This window comes from Anabrus simplex, chromosome 6 (genome assembly GCF_040414725.1).
Source record: "Anabrus simplex isolate iqAnaSimp1 chromosome 6, ASM4041472v1, whole genome shotgun sequence".
Lineage (NCBI taxonomy): Eukaryota > Metazoa > Arthropoda > Insecta > Orthoptera > Tettigoniidae > Anabrus > Anabrus simplex.
The window spans coordinates 285,377,354-285,398,887 of record NC_090270.1 but is presented as its reverse complement, the minus strand read 5'-3'; the positions used below and the strand labels follow the sequence as shown (position 1 = coordinate 285,398,887).

At 40.3% G+C, this 21,534-nt stretch overlaps 1 protein-coding gene across 2 annotated transcripts in view; it reads left to right on the top strand.

Moving 5' to 3' along the window:
* The window catches only part of LOC136876466 (uncharacterized), a 468,653-nt gene that overhangs the window by 315,970 nt on the left and 131,149 nt on the right, over positions 1–21,534 (top strand). For both annotated transcript variants that reach the window (XR_011018471.1, XM_068228445.1), the window contains exon 14: positions 2,471–2,611. Coding sequence is in view for 1 of the 2 variants with exons in the window: in XM_068228445.1 (XP_068084546.1) it covers positions 2,471–2,611 (141 nt within the window). In the remaining variant the exon portion in view is untranslated. The remainder of the gene's footprint in view (positions 1–2,470; positions 2,612–21,534) is intronic.

Below are 21,534 nucleotides of genomic sequence, written 5' to 3'. Positions count from 1 at the left end.
TTGTTCAAACTTCATCAGTGTTTTAAATTTGGATTGTAAATTGTGACCTACCAGACTGTTTAGTTTGTTATTGGTTATATGTGAGCATATGTCTTCCAATTGGAGTGTGGCTGAAGATGACCCAATATATATGGGGTCAAAACTAGTCCCAGTTATACAGGACAATATACAAGCTAATGGTATTGAGTAGGTGGACCCTTTTCTACCCTTTGATAGTGATCAATTGTCAATATGGACCATAATGAAATTCATAACTTATCATTTTGTGATACATTATGTACATAATATTAATTACTTCCCTTGAATATTGGATTTATTCCATCGCAGAGGTCCATAAGATATTATTGAATTTTTTTTGACAGCATGTTAGTACTAAAAAGGCATAAGAGTCATTCTACAAATAAGCTTTACGCCACTCAAAGCCCTTATATCAGATTGTGTTGGAGATGACCTGTCTTTGATTCTACATCTTCTAGTTGGACATGTTGCCTGTTGTTTCCATTTATTTCCCTGAATAACTCTTTCCTGGTAAATTGTGTCAAAATTTTGGTATCAAAAAATAGTGAAAAGTGCTCTGTAGGCTCGGTCGTCATGTCAAAATATTAATGAATGTTATATATCAGAATGGTACTTGAAGGTCCTGGGTCCAAGTTACTCACGTCAGTGTTTTCGTCAGCCATTTCATTCTCTTTGGACTATTCAAGTGAAAAATCACTTTCTTCTTCTACCCGTGTAGGGTTAAGATAAAATTATATGAGCAGATTGGGTGCCCATACCATTATAGCAGCAAAGTAGAAAGAAGGTGGCAGTAATATTGGCTGTCTCTCTCTTAGCTTGATATTATATAGACTTTCATCCATAGGGTCCAAAATTGAAGCAATCTATTGCTCACTGACTCTCCTTTTACTAACCAGGTCGCAAAATAGCCGGTCTCAAAACTCACGATGCATGCTTGACTGAACATGACAACCTCTCACAGCTTGTAAAAAGATAGCAGGGAGATAACGCAACTCTATTCAAGGATTCACCTTTCAGCCAGACCTGTAAGTGTTGTTTACTGCCATCTGTTGATTTTTTAAATAGCTATATGCACCGATGATGCTGGATCTCTGACTATTTAATATATTAAATTCTGCTCGCGGGTGACCTGTTGTGGGATTTAATATATTAAATCCTGCCCTCTAAGAGTTAATATGGATTACAGCACTGTAGTTAAAATGTGGGCCTATTGTACTGACACAAGACCATCACTTGTTGTAGGCTTCACTTTTCCCCATGCTTATTTAGGTTTAACAATAAATAAACTTCAGCAGTGTTGTGGTTTTCATATTGTACCACTCTCTTTTGTACTGAAGAGTGACATGATGCTCTATTTGTCATACCTTTTTTAAGTACATTTCTGACTTTTTGTTTTTTGAATTCCTCGCCTCCTTCGTATCAAAGTCACCTACTTCATAACCATTTTTCATGCTTCATTTAAAAATAGTTTGAGCACTTTATAACCTTCAATTTTTTGTAGGGGAAAATGTATTTTACCAGTAATTGTGAATACGATACCATTTTCTTCAAGCATAGCAAAAGCAAGGCTATCTCAGTACAAGCTACGAATGTCCTTGGAGAAGTGGCAGGTAAAGACTTTCATTATTTGTAACATTGGCAATAAGCAGAATGACTTGTCAGGTCCATGTCTGGCTGCCTTTGTCCTCCCAAATTAGCCCGGGAATTTTTTTTGATATAGGGTGAATGAACCTCAGGATCGTGTTCCTCTCCTAAAATGGAAATCTTGTTTCTAAACTTTTTGACTTTCTGACCAGGAATCGAATCCAGATCTTTCCAAGTGAACAGAGCACATTTACTGCCTCAGCCAGGGAGCCCCTATTAATGGTCTGATCCAACTGAATTTTAGAAGCTGCATGATATTGAAATGGAAGAAACCAAATTATTTTTTCAGGAATCATGTTTTGAAGAGAGTTATCACTCAACTATAGTCTAATTCATTTTTTTCCCCATTCACTGTGATATTCAACTTCAGTCCTCATATGAGTAAAAAAGTAATAATTTGCTGTGTTGCTCTCCTTTACTTCTTGAACTAGAAACACTTTCTTGGCCCCATAGTGTTGTCAACTTATGCATTATATCCATATAATTATCTTAAGTAGGCTGTTAGCCTGAAGTCACTGTCTTACAGCATTAATATTGTTGTTTCTTGTGTAATAAAATGCCATTTACAATCTTTTTACATCAAGAATAATGCATTGCTGAAGTCCATCAACAATCATATCTACTCGAGTCAGCTTCTACTACAGGGTGGAACAAAGAAAGCACATTAATTAAAGGATTTGATAATATTACTTTTTTTCCTTCTTTGGTACACATTTTGGTAAAGTGAGCATTCAAAACTGCAAAATCCAAGGGAGAATCATCATCCATACTAAATGTATAATACTCTACTGTTTTGTTTCTGTTTCAGCTTGTGGTCCTAACAGCTTTGGCCAAGATTGTGGAGGAATGTGTTCTGGCTTTGAACAAGGCTGTTTTAAAATGGTCTTTTGTCAGTATGATCTACCCTGTATGTGTGGTCCAGGATTCACTGGTAGACACTGTGACAACTGTAAGTTCACTTCTTAAATATACTGTAGAAATCACTAGGAAAAATTAATAATTGGAAAGTCAGTACTGGTAGATAGTGAATGAAATTTGTATTTGGTAAATTATTCCAGTCCCTAATTCTTCTTCTTATTAGCAAATATTTGCCCCAATTTGTCCTCTAGAATTCTAACTTTGTCTTTATATTATGATCTTTCCTACTTCTAAAAACTCTATTTAACATTATTCATCTACTTATGTCATTCCATGCCACTGAGAGCTCAGAACATAATGTACCATTTAGTTGAACAGTTTGGTCTCTTTACTCCCAAGTTTTCTCAGCCCAAAGTGTAACTTTTTCATAATACAAACCAAACCCCATGGCACTACAGCCCTTGAAGGGCCTTGGCCTACCAAGCGACCGCTGCTCAGCCCGAAGGCTTGCAGATTACGAGGTGTCGTGTGAGTGGTACACCTTGATTTTAAGATGTTCCCACAGGAAGAAGTGCAAACATTAAGATCAGGTAATCTCCCAGGCCATGGAATGTCGCCGTTACATAAAATGACAGGCCTTCCAAACAGTTGGCGAACAGCTTCCATCAATTGTCAAGCAATATGCGACATGCCTCCGCCCTGCTGAAACCATGTTTTTGATGTTCAGAGCATGCAGTCTCAGTGTAAAGAATGTTTCAAGCACATCAACATACTGAGCGGCTGCTACTGTTGTTGCAGTGCCATCCTCACTTTAAAAAAAATAAGGCCCAATGATGCCATGACATGAAACAACACACCATACTGTGACCTTGGTGCTATGTAACGGATGCTTGTGCAACTCCCAAGGATTTTCCTGTGCCTAGTAATGAAAATTCTGTTTGTTTATGTATCCATTAAGATGGAAGAAGGCTTCGTCTGACATCCATGTGTTGTTAAGGAAATTGGCATCCTCATTGATTTTAGCCAACACCTGTTCACTAAACTCCCTACGCAACACAGGGTCTCGTGGATTTAATTTCTGCACACTCTGTAACTTTTAGGGGGTGGAACTTGAATTTATGTAGTATTCTTTGTATGCTTCATCGCCCAATCCCTATTGCAGATGCATGTTGTTGAACGGACCATTGAATGCTCCTCTTGATGGAAACTCAAACGGCTGCAATGTTCTCAGGTGTACGTACCATTCAAATGCCTCCTGGAGGCTTCCATTTCAAGGATGAACCAGTTTCTTCAAATTTACACACCCACATTGTAATTGCATGAGCAGATGGCACACGTCCATGACGTCCGAGCTGGTAATGCTCTCAGAATAACCATTGCACATCAGTCACACTATCACCCTGCTTGTAATACGCTCTCACAGTGACAGCACGTCCCGCACCACTTCAATGCTGCATGATTACTAAATGGCAATGCGTTCATAACAACTGAGCATTGATTCTGGAATCCTGCTGGCACTACAGTGTTGACAACACTAACATTCAAAATTTGCCGTTTCAACAACCTCTAAATACCCTTATAATCATATGAAGAGATCTGTAACCTTTATTTACTGCTTTGTTAATGTGATTACTCCTCAGTGACACATTACCCAGTGGACGGAGTTGTTTCAGGCACAAGTGCTAGTTTGGTGGTCTCTTCAAAAATTCACTGTTCCTACAAAATAACTCAAATCATATTCAAACAGTTACAGTAAACTCAGTTTACAGTTGCTCTTTTGCATTATTTTTCTGCTTATGCTAGTAGAGAAGAGACCTGTTGAGCCTCAGAGTGCCTGCACAGTCAGTAGAATGGACCATTTTCGGTTCACATGCTAAATCTGGATTGTTTGTAGAAGTTATCCAGCCCTACCTATCAAGGGCACCAGCAGCTTAATCACTGTGGCTGCAGTTTTAGGAGTTTTGGTGGAGATCCAGTGTGATTCAAGCACTGTATCTTTCCCTGTTTTTATAAGGAATGACTGTAAATATTCAGAGTTTGATTCACATAATTCAAAAGTTTTGATACCAAATTTTGAGACTGGAATGTACAGAGTATACAGAGTGTACACAACAAAAGGCCACTCAAGGTTTGCCTGTCTAGACAAGGAATGACCAGAAAGGAAATTACTCCATATATGAGACCATTTCAGCCTAAGTCCAGCAATTTTCATTTCTAACTACACAACATGAAAAGTTCCTCCCTGCACAAACAGGTCCAATTTTACCATTGCACATCAGTCACACTATCACCCTGCCTGTAATACGCTCTCACAGCGACAGCACGTTTCACACCACTTCAATGCTGCATGATTACTAAATGGCAATGTGTTCATAACAACTAAGCATTGGTTCTGGAAACCTGCTGGCACTACAGTGTTGACAACACTAACATTCAAAATTTGCACTGTTTTTAATTTACTAACTTTTTAATGGAACATATTGTATAAACAGCAGCAAGAAATCCAAGACTGCACAAGAAGTTATAGTTTTATACATAACCTATTTGCAGGCAAACATAAGACTCTTTTATACTGTGATTAATGACTCAGCTTTTGAATTGTATATCACCACTTTCTTGTTAAATGATGCACAGAGACCTATGAATTTAAGTTATTGAAGACATTTTTTAATAATAATATTTATATGCTTTTATTTTTACTATTTAACTTTTGTTCCATAACTTTGTTTTAAGATTAAACTTTGTGAGTGTTGTAAAAGTGGAACTTTTTACTGATAATATCATAAAACTGTTCAAAGTTGACAATACAGGCTAAATATGACTTTTATTATATGTAATGAATAGATGTGATGAATGAATTTTGGGCCAAGACATTTGAACCTGAGCTAAAATGCCAGTCTGCAGAGTGGTGACATCACTATGAAGACAGGCGTTCTGGCAAAACCCTTCCCTCACAAAGCTGATGGTCACAGAGGCGTGATTGTGTGTCACTTCATTTTACATGGTACAATGGTGACAGCACTGCACAGTGCTTCAGAACTTTCTTGCAGAGACAGTTACGCTGTGCAGTTAGGGACAAACACCCAGATCTTCTCAACAATGTCATCCTTCTTCTTGACAACACCAGACCACATGCAGCAGAGACTGTATGGGGTTAACTTCAGGGCTGGGGGTGGGAAGTTCTTGAACATCCGGTATACTCACTGGACCTGTCTGTGTGATTTTGACCTCAACCTTAAAGTGAAGGAACCACTGAATGGGAGACTGTTTAGAACACAAGAGGACATTGCCAACACTGAGAAACATGAGACTGCAAAATTCATATATGGTGAGGCGACGTCTCCTGCATTGCTGGCAAAGTGCTGTGGAAAATCTAGGGAACTACTGTACTGTACTCTCTGAGAATAAACATTATGTATCACAAGGATTGTTTGGCTAACAGTTTCCTCCAGTGTAATAATGTGGATAAAATCTTTTCTGTCAAATCATAATCGGTGTGTTTGCATCACGGAAAGAAAATCTTCATTGAAGCAGGTTGAGACAGGGACACCCCAAGGTTCTATAATTTCCCCTCTCCTCTTTTCCCTCTATATTAATGATATTTCACCAACTATTCAAAACTGTAAATATCATCTATAATTGTGCAGATGATTTACAGGTCTGTGCTTACAAAGAAGTAACCAGTATTGACAAAGCTATTTGTAAAATCACTGTGATCAAGACCTTGTGCATGTAGGACTGTGGACTAGACTAAACAACCCTGTGAAATCTCAAGCTATAACCATAGGTACATCCAAAACCCATTATTATTATAACAAATTTAAATATCACTCCAATAACATTGAATGGAATCATTTTATCCCTTTTGAAAACAAAATTGAAGAGTTAGAAATAATGTTCAACAAAAACCATGACTGGAGAGAATGGTGCCCCTAAGATCATTGGCAATGAATTCCATGTTCTAGATTGATAACACATTCACTCCCATATCTGACCATGGTCGAATTAGGTTTCATGTGTGTAAAATACCATATCCGAGCTTAGTCAAATTTGAATTTGCGCAAACGTTTTACGTTCAAATGTATGTTAGATGATATAGTAGATCAGTTTGCCAGTAGAGAGCAGGCAGTTAAACATTTTACTACAGCTTGGTGCGATTTCCCACCTTGTGGGATGTGTGGTCTAAATAAACATGTGCCCATCCCAAGGTCACTGAAGTGTGTGGTTGGAATTGAAGTAGCATGGAATGATATAACGAATAGTCGTGTCAAGTAAAAGGTATGCACAAATTTCTTGGGTTTATAGGATGTGAGTGATACTAAGTTAAAGTCGTGTGTTACATGTTACCTAGCGAGTCAGGGTGGCATCTAAAAGCTGCTGGACTGCATGATTAAATACCTTTGGAGGAAGCTGGGAGTGAATGTGTTGAGTGTAAATACATGAATCCTGTTTTCCTGTTTTCATTATTCCATTCTGTATGATTGAGCTTGATAGCTGCAGTCGCTCAAGTGCAGGCAGTATCCAGTATTTGAGACATAGTGGGTTCGAACTCCCTGTCGGCAGCCCTAAAAATGGTATTCCGTGGTTTCCCATTTTTATACCAGGAAAATGCTGGTACTGTACCTTACTTAACCCTTTACTGCATACTGTTGCCCCCAGGCAACATACAACTTTTCACCTGTATACCTGGATACAGATTGTGGACAGAGGTAGTTTTCCGGCACACCTTTAACTGTACAGTTATTTAAAGACATATACCAGTGATGCCTTGTTTTTCTTACATAACAAAAGACAAAACAGCCCTACAACCAAAGGTACTCCTTTCACCCCATCAGCATCCACGCGTACCAACCACCGTTTCTTTTACGTGGGCCCTCCCCATCACATTACCACAGGCTTCAGGAGTACCTCTGGCTCAACCTCAAAGACATTACCGACCTACGGTCATGCAAGTATACTTGCGCCATGCAATACGTACCCATGGCTAGTAGGCAGTAATGTTCGGTCTTTGAATGTTAAAAGCTTAGCGTGAAATCGTGAAAAATCATATATATACCCCGTTATGGCGATCCGCATCACATACGAGTGTTGCCCAGGACAGCCTGCAATGTGTACAGTTCCATGTTCGGAGATGTATCACAGTAATGTGTGTTTCAAGGTCAAATGTCACTGCTAGTTTGCCAAAGTTAAATTAATAATGGTGCAATGGTGTTTAATGTCACTATCCTTTAAAAAATAAAGTTTCAGTTCATTTGGAAAATACGAAAAAAATTACATTTTCTGTAAGTGTTCTGTTTAAAAATAGTGCAGCGAAAGAGTTAAGGCTGTTGCCCTGGTGGTAGATTCCCTATCAGTTGTCTGGCTAGTCTCTTCTTAAATGATTTGAAGGAAATTGGAAATTTATCAAACATTTCCCTTGATAAATATCATTCCATTCCATAATTCATCTTCCTATAAATGAAAATATGCCTGCATTTTGTCCACTTGTATTGCAACTATATCTTCATATTATGAACTTTCCTACCTATAAAAGCTCCACTCAGGATTATTCATCTACTCATGTCATTGCATGCCATCTCTTCTCTGACAGCTTGGAACATGCTGCTTAGTCAAGCAGCTCGTCTCCTTAAACCCAAGTCTTCCAAGCCCAAAATGTGCAACATTTTTGCAACACTACTCTTTGGTTGGAAATCACCCAGAACAAATAATGCTGCTTTCTTTTGGATCTTCAGTTTTCATATCAAGAAATCGTGATGTGGGTCCCATACTCTGGAACCATACTCAAATTCAGTGGTGGCTCGTGATTTTCCCTTTCGGTAGGGCTGCAGCTAAATTTGCAATATGATTAAACTAAAGAACACACTTACTATCCCTACTATTTATTAAACGTTTGATGAATCTAACACTACTGATTTCTATTTTTCAAGTCTGCAATAAATTGTAACATTATTTAATGCACAGAAATAATATACATGTAATTTACCAAAGCTGTTTCTTCATTCACTTTCACATTTACTTATACACAAAATCCATTCTCCTTTCTTTACAACAAGCAAATTTGTCAATCCCTATGTTGTTGAAATTGATAATACTGACCGTCAGATTCTTTTCTACTGGGCGAGTTGGCCATGCGGTTAGAGGCGCGCAGCTGTGAGCTTGCATCCGGGAGATAGTGGGTTCGAATCCCATTGTCGGCAACCCTGAAGATGGTTTTCTATGGTTTCCCATTTTCACACCAGGCAAATGCTGGGGCTGTACCTTAATTAAGGCCACGGCCGCTTCCTTCCAACTCCTAGGCTTTTCCTATCCCATCGTTGCCATAAGACCTATCTGTGTCGGTGTGACGTAAAGCCACTAGCAAAAAAAATTGTTTTCTATACTAATCATTGCCAATGCTGAAAGTCGTTCTTCTGACATTGTACTCCTTAAAAATGTTTTCACTCATTTTAAAGTAGAGAAGCACCTTTCAGGTTCAGCCGTTGTCATGGATGTGGTCAGTATTATTCGGAGCAGCATTCATAAAGTCCAGTACTCAACATTGTCACATACATCTTCATAAGTACAGAGAGAGACTTCAGAACTTCTGTCTTTGATATAAAACAGTCAGTTCAGTCACCAGTTGCTCTTTGCACAAGAACGGGTAGGCTTCAGTAGTGACATCGAGCTCACGGGATGGAAAGTTGTGGGAGTCAGTAGATCCTTCAAAAAGAGATGTACTGAACAGCTTCACAGCAGACAAATGCTTAGTTAAAGCAAAGCAAATCTTCCTTTTTCCTGGCAGAAAATAGTATTACACCCTTTTTTTACAACTACTGTATGCCCTCATTGTTTCCTTTCCTATTCCTTGCTGGAGGAGGGTTTTCTTCAGGTGATTGACTAATAAAGAGATCTTGTTTCTCTCTATATTGATAGCATGGAGAAATTCATTCACTGCCTTATGAATACTCAACGAGTTAGCAAAACGATGTTGTAGCTGGCTAAGCAATATGACCATATGAGGCATGATGCGGTGGAAAAATATAAGCCAGAAATTGAGGTCATGATCATTTATCATGCGTAAAAGCATAGACAAATCAGGTGTAGGATGACTGGCATTCTTCATCTCATTCTTCTCAGTGAGCACTGTGAAACTGAAATGCCTTGTAAATACCTAACACTATTCGTTTCCATGCCTATTCATAAAATTTTAACTACAATTAACAGCCTCATTGAGGCACTGGAACTGGTAAATGCACTGTACAGTTTAAAATAATTGACATTTTATAAATTCTGATTGTTAGAAGGTGCAACAAACACGACACTACTTGCTCTTCGAGAACACAGCAACCTCTTGCCTGGGGCTGGTCAGGCTCTAGTCCGGCTGGCACGCTGATGCACCCAACTCCCTCTCCGCCTCCTCTGTGTGCAGAGTAAATTGTGCAGCACGTGGGTAGGGCACAGCCTGAACAGTGGAAATCCAGCCTTGCTGCTTGCTAGTGACAGTGTATCACATACTCTTTGGAGGGCTACTGCACTCAGCCTCTCTACCCCTGGCAGATTTAGAATGAGTTACACTATTTTAAACATTTTTACTTCCCATGAATCTGTTTATTAATTTTTTTAAGGGCTGCCTGGCCGAGGTGGTGAAAGCATGCTCAGTTCGCCCTGAAGGACGTGGGTTTGAATCCCCGTCAGGAAGTCGTAAAATTTAAGAAACGAGATTTCCACTTCTGGAGATGCACATGGCGTAAACTTTAAGAAACGAGATTTCCACATCCGGAGGTGCACATGGCCCTGAGGTTCACTCAGCCTGCACCAAAAATGAGTACCAGGTTAATTCCTGGAGGCAAAGGTGGACGGGCATAAAGCTAACCACTCTACCCCATCAAGTGCCAAGGTTACTGATAGTGGAAGCCTTTACCATCCACCTCTCTGCCAAGGGCCTTCATGGCCTGTACGGAGATGACTGCTTTTGTTTGTTAATCCAATTTTTGGCCACGTGTCGTTGAAATGATTTTGTGATGCAATGTATACAAGCCCACACACAGGCTTGCATATGTGGGATTCACTAAAATGTAGATTGAACTATTGTAATTGTGAATAATGTGAATTAAAATAAAATAAATAAATACATTAATACATATAAGAAATCTTGAAAGTCTAATACACTGCCTTGGGGAACTCCCCTCCCAATTATTACAGAATCAGATAATGGCTTCAACCAAACCACCCATGGCACTACAGCCCTTGAAGGGCCTTGGCCTACCAAGCAACTGCTGCTCAGCCTGAAGGCCTGCAGATTACAACATATCATGTAGTCAGCACAACGAATCCCCTTGGCCGTTATTCTTGGCTTTCTAGACCGGGGCCGCTATCTCACTGTCAGATAGCACCTCAATTCTAATCCTGTAGGCTGAGTGGACCTCAAACCAGCCCTCAGGTCCAGGTAAAAATCCCTGACCTGGCCAGGAATTGAACCCAGGGCCTCCGGGTAAGAGGCAGGCATGCTACCCCCACACCACGTAGCAAACATTCAGTCACTCTTTTGTCTAGTCCACTTTCTCTCAATTTTGTCAGCAGTTTCCTATGATCTTCCCCTCTCAGTAGTCTTAGAGAGGTCTATAGTGATACAGTCCATTTGACCCCCTGAATCTAAAATATTGTTATATCTTGCTGAATCCTACAAGTTGAGCCTCAATGGAATAATATTTCCTAAACACAAACTGCCTTCTATCAAACCAGTTAGTAATTTTGCAAACATGTCTTATATAATCAGAAAGAATGCTTTTGCACAGCTTACATGCAACACTTGTCAAGCTGACTGGCCCGAAATTATCAACTTTATATTTACCACCCTTTAGACGTGAAATTTTTTATTCATGCAAGTTCTGATGATTCTTCTTTTACCCTATAGTTTAGAGGAGTTGATCAATTCTTCTTTAGTTTGAAATTTGGAATAGGATTTCACAAATATAAGTGGCTTCTGGGAGAGTTATGGTTTAATAGTATTGAATATCAGTGTCTTCAGAAGATAGTGGTTTCGAACCTCACAGTCGGAAGCCCTGAAGATGGTTTTCTGTGGTTTCCCATTTTCACCCCAGGCAAACACTGGGGTTTTACCTTAATTAGCGCCATGGCCACTTCCTTCCCACTCCTAGCCCTTTCCTGTCCCATCATCTCCATAAGACCTATCTGTGTCTGTGCAACATACAGCAATTTGTAAAAAAAAAAAAAAAAAAAAAAAAAAATCTTGGTGTCTATTGACAAGCATTTCATAGTATACATTGAACCAGGTTAGAAAGTGGGCTTTTTAAAAATTTTACTAGCTCTATTTATCCATGTTTATTTCCCATTTAGTTGTCTGTGATGATTTCTCCAAGATGATAAGGATGATGATGATAATAATAATAATATTAATAATAATGGTAGGTCATAGGGACTACAGACATTGAAAATTGTACCAAAATAATACAGGATATTAATTAATGAACTATGTGTTATGTAATACAGTATTTGCACTACATTTATATGATTTAAACCTAACTTAGTAAACATGTTTTATTTAACTTCATTTATGCTAAATGAAATGGCGTATGGCTTTTAGCGCCGGGATATACCAAGACGGGTTCGGCTCGCCAGGTGCAGGTCTTTTGATTTGACTCCCGTAGGCGACCTGCGCATCGTGATGAGGATGAAATGATGATGAAGACAACACATACACCCAGCCCCCAGGAATTAACCAATTAAGGTTAAAATCCCCAACCCGACCGGGAATTGAACCCAGGACCCTCTGAACCGAAGGCCAGTATGCTGACCGTTCGGCCAACGAGTCGGACTACATTTATGCTGAAGGGTGATGATACTTTAGACTTACATCTTAGTAATCTTATGTAAGAATTTCACAAATGTAATTTTTCTCTGATGTTCGTGAACCATGGGCAATGGCTGAATGGCCTAGTAAGTGGTCCTGAGAGTCAGGATACCAGTTGCTATGGAATGGGAGTGGGCATCTTGGACATATTCTGAGTCCTGGCCCTCCTTGTGCTCAGGCGGCTAGGACTAGACAATCCACCGGTGGTCCATAACCTGTTAGAGGAGAGATCCTCACTTGGACTATGTGCAAGTAGGGTAGCATCCTGCTTCATGAATCTACTGAGCTCAGAACATTTTAAGCAAGCCTCGGACCTATGGGAGTAATGGAGTCCCACTCCCATTTGACAGGCGAGGGACTCCTTGGAAACAACTTGGTGAACGAAATGGAATTCGATGGGGAGCTATCAATATTAATGGGGCTTATGGAAGAAAGAAAGTAAAACTGGCTCAGTCAGCAAAGAGGATGCATCTGGATGTGCTAGGAGTAAGTGATATTCGGGTAAAGGGAGATAACGAGGACGAGATTATAAAGTGTACTTGACGGGTATTAGAACGGGAAGGGCAGAGTCTGGGGTAGGGCTCTTTATCAGGAATACCATTGCATGGAACATAGTTTCTGTTAGGCACGTAAATGAGCGAATGATGTGGGTAGATTTGTCAGTTGGAGGAATTAGGACTAGAATTGTGTCCGTGTATTCACCATGTGAGGGTGCGGATGAGGATGAAGTTGACAAGTTTTATGAAGCATTGAGTGACATCGTGGTCAGGGTCAACAGCAAGGATAGAATAGTGCTAATGGGCGATTTCAATGCAAGAGTTGGGAATAGAACTGAAGGATATGAAAGGGTGATTGGTAAATGTGGGGGAGATATGGAAGCTAATGGGAATGGGAAGCGTTTGCTGGACTTCTGTGCTAGTATGGGTTTAGCTGTTACGAATACATTCTTCAAGCATAAGGCTATTCACCGCTACACCTGGGAGGCTAGGGGTTCCAGATCCATAATAGACTATATCTTAACAGACTTTGAATTCAGGAAATCTGTTAGGAATGTACGAGTTTTCCGGGGATTTTTCGATGATACAGACCACTATCTGATCTGTAGTGAACTAAGTATCTCTAGGCCTAGGGTAGAGAGAGTGAAATCTGTCTGCAAACGAATAAGGGTAGAAAATCTCCAGGACGAGGAAATTAGACGGAAGTACATGGATATGATTAGTGAGAAGTTTCAAACAGTAGACAGTAAACAGGTTCAGGATATAGAAAGTGAATGGGTGGCATACAAGGATGCTGTAGTAGAAACAGCAAGGGAATGCCTAGGAACAAGTGTGTGTAAAGATAGGAAAAGGCGAACATCTTGGTGGAATGATGAAGTGAGAGCAGCTTGTAAACGTAAAAAGAAGGCTTATCAGAAATGGCTCCAAACAAGGGCTGAGGCAGACAGGGAGTTGTATGTAGATGAAAGAAACAGAGCGAAACAAATAGTTGTTGAATCCAAAAAGAAGTCATGGGAAGATATTGGTAACAACCTGGAAAGGCTAGGTCAAGCAGCAGGAAAACCTTTCTGGACAGTAATAAAGAATCTTAGGAAGGGAGGGAAAAAGGAAATGAACAGTGTTTTGAGTAATTCAGGTGAACTCATAATAGATCCCAGGGAATCACTGGAGAGGTGGAAGGAATATTTTGAAAATCTTCTCAATGTAAAAGGAAATCATCCTGGTGGTGTTGTGAACAGCAAAGCTCATGGGGAGGAGGAAAATGATTTTGGTGAAATTATGCTTGAGGAAATGGAAAGGATGGTAAATGGTAAGGATCAGATTTTCAGTATGCGCCAGGTAATTGAAAAATGCTACGAGAGGAATAGGCAGTTGTGTTTATGTTTCGTAGATCTAGAGAAAGCATATGACAGGGTACCGAGGGAAAAGATGTTCGCCATACTGGGGGACTATGGAATTAAAGGCAGATTATTAAAAGCAATGAAAGGCATTTATGTTGACAATTGGGCTTCAGTGAGAATTGATGGTAGAATGAGTTCTTGGTTCAGGGTACTTACAGGGGTTAGACAAGGTTGTAATCTTTAACCTTTGCTGTTCGTAGTTTACATGGATCATCTGCTGAAAGGTATAAAATGGCAGGGAGGGAAATGTAGTAAGCAGTCTGGCCTATGCTGACGACTTGGTCTTAATGGCAGATTGTGCCGAAAGACTACAGTCTAATATCTTGGAACTTGAAAATAGGTGCAATGAGTATGGTATGAAAATTAGCCTCTCAAAGCCTAAATTGATGTCAGTAGTTAAGAAATTCAACAGAATTGAATGTCAGATTGGTAATACAAAGCTAGAACAGGTCGATAATTTCAAGTATTTAGGTTGTGTGTTCTCCCAGGATAGTAATATAGTAAGTGAGATTGAATCAAGGTATCGTAAGGCTAATGCTGAGAGCTCGCAGCTGCGATCAACAGTATTCTGTAAGAAGGAAGTCAGCGCCCAGACTAAACTATCTTTACATTGGTCTGTTTTCAGACCAACTTTGCTTTACGGGAGCGAAAGCTGGGTGGACTCAGGATATGTTATTCATAAGTTAGAAGTAATAGACATGAAAGTAGCAAGAATGATTGTTGGTACAAACAGGTGGGAACAATGACAGGAGGGCACTCGGAATGAGGAGATAAAGGCTAATTTAGGAATGAACTCGATGGATGAAGCTGTACGCATAAACCAGCTTCGGTGGTGGGGTCATGTGAGGCGAATGGAGGAGGATAGGTTACCTAGGAGAATAATGGACTCTGCTGTGGAGGGTAAGAGAAGTAGAGGTAGACCAAGACGACAATGGTTAGACTGAGTTTCTAACGATTTAAAGATAAGAGGTATAGAACTAAATGGGGCCACAACACTAGTTGCAAATCGAGGATTGTGGCGATGTTTAGTAAATTCACAGAGGCTTGCAGACTGAACGCTGAAAGGCATAACAGTCTATAATGATAATGTATGTATGTATGTTCTAAAGTAGTTATGCCAAAGTTCTTAAGTGTGTATTATAGGTTATCATAAATAGACAACATCGATATTTCTTACAATGAAGGTAGTTTACAAATTGTTTTTGTATCCTTTCAATACAATGAAGGTAGTTTACAAATTGTTTTTGTATCCTTTCAATTTCTAGAATATACATGCTGCATTTCGGGCTCCAGACCATGCTAGCATATCTTAGTTTAGGTCTGATACGTGTATTCCGCTTGACAAAACACTGTACTTTGAATGATTCAGCTATAGCAGGGTAAAAGTGAGTCTACTGTTGAATACAACTCCAAGGTCATTAACCTGCCCCATACACCATAGATCATCTAATCTTGTAAGGGAAATATATTTCTTTGACACGGTGTTACACTTCAGGATGTTAAATTTGAGGCCATTTTAATAACTCCATTCTTAGATATTATATTAGCCTATAGGTCTTTAATATTGTCAGCATGAAATAAACATTTAGAGTGGTTTTTTTTTCCATAACTCAGTAGATCATTGATATGGTTCACAGACGTGTTTGTTTTGTTTGCATCCATGTCTGTATTTCCACATTAATGAATGCTTGAGATTAGTAACAACCCATGTGGCAACATGTCCATGTTTTGTAACAGTCTTTCAGTCGATGATGGACATCAGCAATCATCATAATCATCAGCATTGTCATTGTCGTCATCATTTTTATAGACTTGGCAGATGGTAAGTGAGATACATCATCTGGAAAAGTACTGTATTCGAAATGGGTTGAAACTTAATCATGAGAAATGTAAAATAATATCGTTTTTTAAAAACAAGAAGAAAATATCATTTCCGTACTAACTCCTGTTTCACAAGTTAATTACCTTGGTGTTTTATTCAGTTATAACCTATCATTTAATGAACATATTGAAAATATTTGTAAGAAAGCATTTCAAAGACTGGGTTGCATTACTAGATATTCTAGGGAATTTTCAAAACTTAGCTACCTATCGATTGCTGTATGTATCTATGGTACGCCCTATACTAGAATACTGTACACCTGTTTGGAACCCTTCTCATCAGACCTCTATCCATAGATTAGATTCAGTACAACATAAATTTCTTCATCTATATTCATTTAGAGCAGGATTCTCATATGATAATGTTGATTATACATCCCTACAATATTCCTTAAATCTGCATAGCCTGTCACAATGCCGTGAATTATTGGATACACTCTTCATTTTTTAGTTGCTTCATTCCTTGGTGAATTGTCCACAACTCCTTGCAAAAATTAACGTACATGTACCAGACAGACGCACAAGGTTCAAGAATACATTGTCTACAAATTGGCATAGAACGAACTACGCATTCAATGGGCCAATTGAACGAATGTAAAGATCTCTAAACAAAGTGGATATTGATATATTTAACTGCTCATTGTCAAAATTCAGAACTCGCTTACATAATCTCCAGAATTGACTATTACTTTCCTGTGCTTACTTGTAATATAACCTGTGTATATATCTGTACATATTTTTCTACTTATACACCATTGAACTTTCTTTTTACTGTGTTTTGTCTATACTTCTCTACTGTTATGTAAAATGGTATTTCTGTAATGGATTTAAAATTATTCTTCGCGATGGTACGATGCATTTGGTTATGTGTCTATTTTCTTGTCTGGCCCACCGTGTATTCAAACTTCAGAATTCCATGGACTTCTATTATTGATGATGGTGTGCTATCTAGCGGTCGACTTGGAATTTAAGCAGCGAGGTAGCACAGCCGTCTCGATCCTCTTATACTGCCTGCTCTATGCCACTATTTTAACACAGGAAGGCGCGACTACCGACATTTCTCCAAGTCGCCGTAAGAGTGCAGCAGTAGACGCACAATCTTCGCTGTTAGTGTGGGTGTAGCACTGTGTTATTGGTGCATGAATGTGTGTGTAAACCTGAGTTATTTCGTACAATAAGTAAACGTGTCTGGTCACTTTCGTTCGTACAAGAGATATTTTGTATAGAACTGTGAAATGAATTAATCATGTTATGCTAATAGATATTTCAAAAGTGATTGTAAGGTGTTTCGTTTGTGTAAGTCCTATTTTTCGTAGAACTGAAACTTCAGATTCTTTCCCCGAAATATTTAACTGTTGTGTACCATTTTGCCTATCTCGGCAAGGTGGTTCACAGCCAGAAAAGATACGACTCCATGAAATACCGTCTAGAAGGGAATTAAGATAAAAGTGGCTGTCGGCTTTATCTAGGCAAGGACCTAATAAAGGAAGTAATTGATTATCCTCAGATTACTCTCGCATCTGTGCCTTTACACCTTATTTCAGAAGATGATGGAGCCTCCGCGGCTCAGGCGGCAGCGCGCCGGCATCTCACCGCTGGGTTCAGTGGTTCAAACCCTGGTCAATCCATGTGAGATTTGTGCTGGAAAAAGCGGAGGCGGGACAGGTTTTTCTCCGGATACTCTGGTTTTCCCTGTCATATTTCATTCCAGCACCACTCTCGAATATCATTTCATCTGTCATTCATTAATCATTACCCCGGAGGAGTGCGACAGGCTTGGGCAGCCGGCACAATTCCTATCCTCGCTGCTAGATGGGGGCTCTATTCATTCCATTCCTGATCCGGTCGAATGACTGGAAACAGGCTGCAGAATTTTTTTCAGAAGGTGATTCAAGCCGTGGAGGATAGTGGATTCCTTGTGATAAGAATTGTGACGGACAATCACAAAGCAAACGTCTTCATGTGTAGACCTTTTGGACAACCTCAGATATCCAGTCGATAATATTCCAATCAAACTAAAAACAGGAAATCAAATCCTAATTTGCGGGTACTAGGTTCATGTTGATGAAGAGAGGATGGAGTGTGCATTTGTGTCAGCAACATCTCACTGCCTGGAGCTTCGAAAACGCTAAATGGAACTGATTATGCATCAGGACAGAGTAGAAGTTCGATATTCAAAACCTTGTTTTGTTGCTCTGGTGAAGCATATGCAGGAGTTCGCTGAAGCTGCTGTGCCCTATTGTCGACGTCCTTCAAACGTTTGAGCTTAATACGAGAACTTGCGACGTCTTCCCTTTCAGAATACCGGGCGAGTTGGCCGTGCGGTTAAGAGCACGCAGCTGTGAGCCTTCGTCCGGAAGATAGTGGGTTCGAATCCCACTGTTGGCAGCCCTGAAGATGGTTTTCCGTGGTTTCCCATTTTCACACCAGGCAAATTCTGGGGCTGTACCTTAATTAAGGACAAGACCGCTTCCTTCCCATTCCTAGGCCTTTCCTATCCCATCACCGCCATAAGACCTATCTGTGTCGGTGCGACGTAAAACAACCAGCAAAGAAAACCTTTCAGAATGTGCTTTTTACAGTGTGAGGTCAAATAATATCAGCAAACTGTTAGTGATATTATCCTAATCAAGTTCGTAAGACCTCTATTTGTTTATATTGCGTAGGCAAGAACACAAAAAGTACGGTACCACTCCAAGCCTTCGTCCAGGGAAATCTTTAAATTGTGCATGAAGAGGCCAACTGCAACTTCATACAGGTAATTTTGCCGATATTTAATATTACTGATGTAATTTACGAGCTTCAGTGAACATATGACCATACTGCATAGTGTTTTGTAGGCTGTCGTCATTAGAATAAGTTTAGAACATTGTGCGTCTATGTCTGCCATCTAGCGGAGAAATTTTGTCGCAGCGTAGTCGCAAAAAGGCTCGCATAGAGCAGGCAGTATAGGAGGATCGAGACGGCGGTGCGAGGTAGCTAGTTGTGGTGCTATCTGGGCGCTAGATGTGAAGCTTTCTCTGTCGTAGTCACCGCCGTCTCGATCCTCCTATACTGCCTGCTCTATGCGAGCCTTTTTGCGACTACGCTGCGACAAAATTTCTCCGCTAGATGGCATACATGGACGCACAATGGTCTAAACTTATTCTAATGACGACAGCCTACAAAACACTATGCAGTATGGTCATATGTTCACTGAAGCTTGTAAATTACATTAGTAATATTAAATATCGGCAATATTACCTGCACGATGTCGCAGTTGGCCTCTTCATGCACAATTTGAAGATTTTCCTGGACGAAGGCTTGGAGTGGTACCGTACTTTTTGTGTTCTTGCCAATGCAATATGAAATAATAGAGGTCTTACGAACTTGGCTAGGATAATATCACTAACATTTTGCTGATGTTCTTTGACCTCACACTGTAACAAAACACATTCTGAAAGTTTTTTTTTAAATATTTGTTTTACGTCGCACGGATACAAGTGGATCTAATGGCGATGATGGGATAGGAAAGGCCTATGAATGGGAAGGAAGCGGCCGTGGCATTAATTAAGGTACAGCCCAGAATTTGCCTGGTGTGAAAATAGGAAACCACGGAAAACCAACTTCGGGCTTGCCGACCGTGGAGTTCGGAACCACTATCTCCCGGATGCAAGCTCATAGCTGCGCGCTCCTAACCGCATGGCCAACTCGCCCGGTATTCTGAAAGGGAAGACGTCGCAAGTCTTCGTATTACGCTCATACGCTTGAAGGACTTCGACAATAGGGCACATCAGTTTAAACGAACTCCTGGAGATGCTTCACCAGAGCAACAAAACTAGGTCTTGGGTATCAAACTCCTCCTCTGTCCTGATGCATACCGGTAATCAGTTCCATTTAGAGGTGTCGAAGCTCTAGGCAGTGAGATGTTGCTGACACAAATGTCACACTCCATCCTCTCTTCAACAACACGAACCTAGTACCCGCAAGTTAGGATTTGATTTCCTGTATCTAGTTTGATTGGAATATTATCGTCTGGATATCTGAGGTTGTCCAAAATGTCTAAACATGAAGGCGTTTTGTGATTGTCCGTCACAATGTTTATCACAAGGAATCCACTATCCTCCACGGCTTTAATCACCTTCTGGAAAAAAATCCGCAGCCTTTTTCCAGTCATTCGACCGGGCCAGGAATGGAATGAATGAAGCCCCCATCTAGCAGGGAGGATAGGAATTGTGCCGGCTGGCGAAGCCTGTCGCACCCCTCCGGGGCAATGATTAATGAGTGACAGATGAAGTGAAATGATATTCGAGTGTGTTTTTGGAATTAAATATGACAGGGAAAATCGGAGTATCCGGAGAAAAACCTGTCCCGTCTCCGCTTTGTCCAGCACAAATCTCACATGGAGTGACCGGGATTTGAACGACAGAACCCAGCGGTGAGAGGCCGGCGTCTTCCGCCTGAGCCGCGGAGGCTCCATCAAATTCTGAAATAAGGTGTAAAGGCACAGATGCGAGAGTAATCTGAGGATATCCAATTACTTCCTTCATTAGGTCCTTGCCTAGATAAAGCCGACAGCCGCTTTTCTCTCAATTCCCTTCTAGACGGTATTTCATGGAGTCGTATATTTTCAGGCTGCGAACAACCTTGCCGAGATTGGCAAAATAGTATACAACAGTTGAATATTTCGGGGAAAGAATCTGAAGTTTCAGTTCTACGAAAAATATACCTTGCACGAACGGAAAGAATCAAGTACCAACACCTTAAAATCACTTTTGAAATATTTATAAACATAACATAATTAATTCATTTCACAGTTCTATTCAATATACATCTTGTACGAACGAAAGTGACCAGACACGTTTACTCATTGTACAAAATAACTCACGTTTTCACACACATTCATGCACCAATAATACAGTGCTACACCCACACTGACAGCGAAGATTGTGCGTCTACTGCTGCACTCTTACGGCGATTTGGAGAACTATTGGTAGTCGCGCCTTCCTGTGTTAAACTAGTGGCATAGAGCAGGCAGTATAAGAGGATCGAGACGGCGGTGGTCGTAGTCTGTCGACAATGCAGATAGCAGTTGTTCCGATTATTGATTTGTAGTTTTTTGTAGTCTCGTCCGCGACATCGTGCTGTACGGTTCGTTGTGTTCGAGGTTTCGTGTTCGGTGTTTGACGTTTCTCGAACTTACTCGTGCGTTCGGGTGCTAGCTTGCGTGTGATTGTGCAGTGGTAGTGGCATGAGTTCTGATAGTGGAGGTACTCGGGACTTTCATCCCGCGTCAAATAGTAATGTTGAACGAGAAGAAGAAGTGCAAATGGATACAACCGTGACTGATAATTCTACGCCTACCCCTTCGTTGCAAACCGCGACTCAATCCAATCCTAACCCTCCC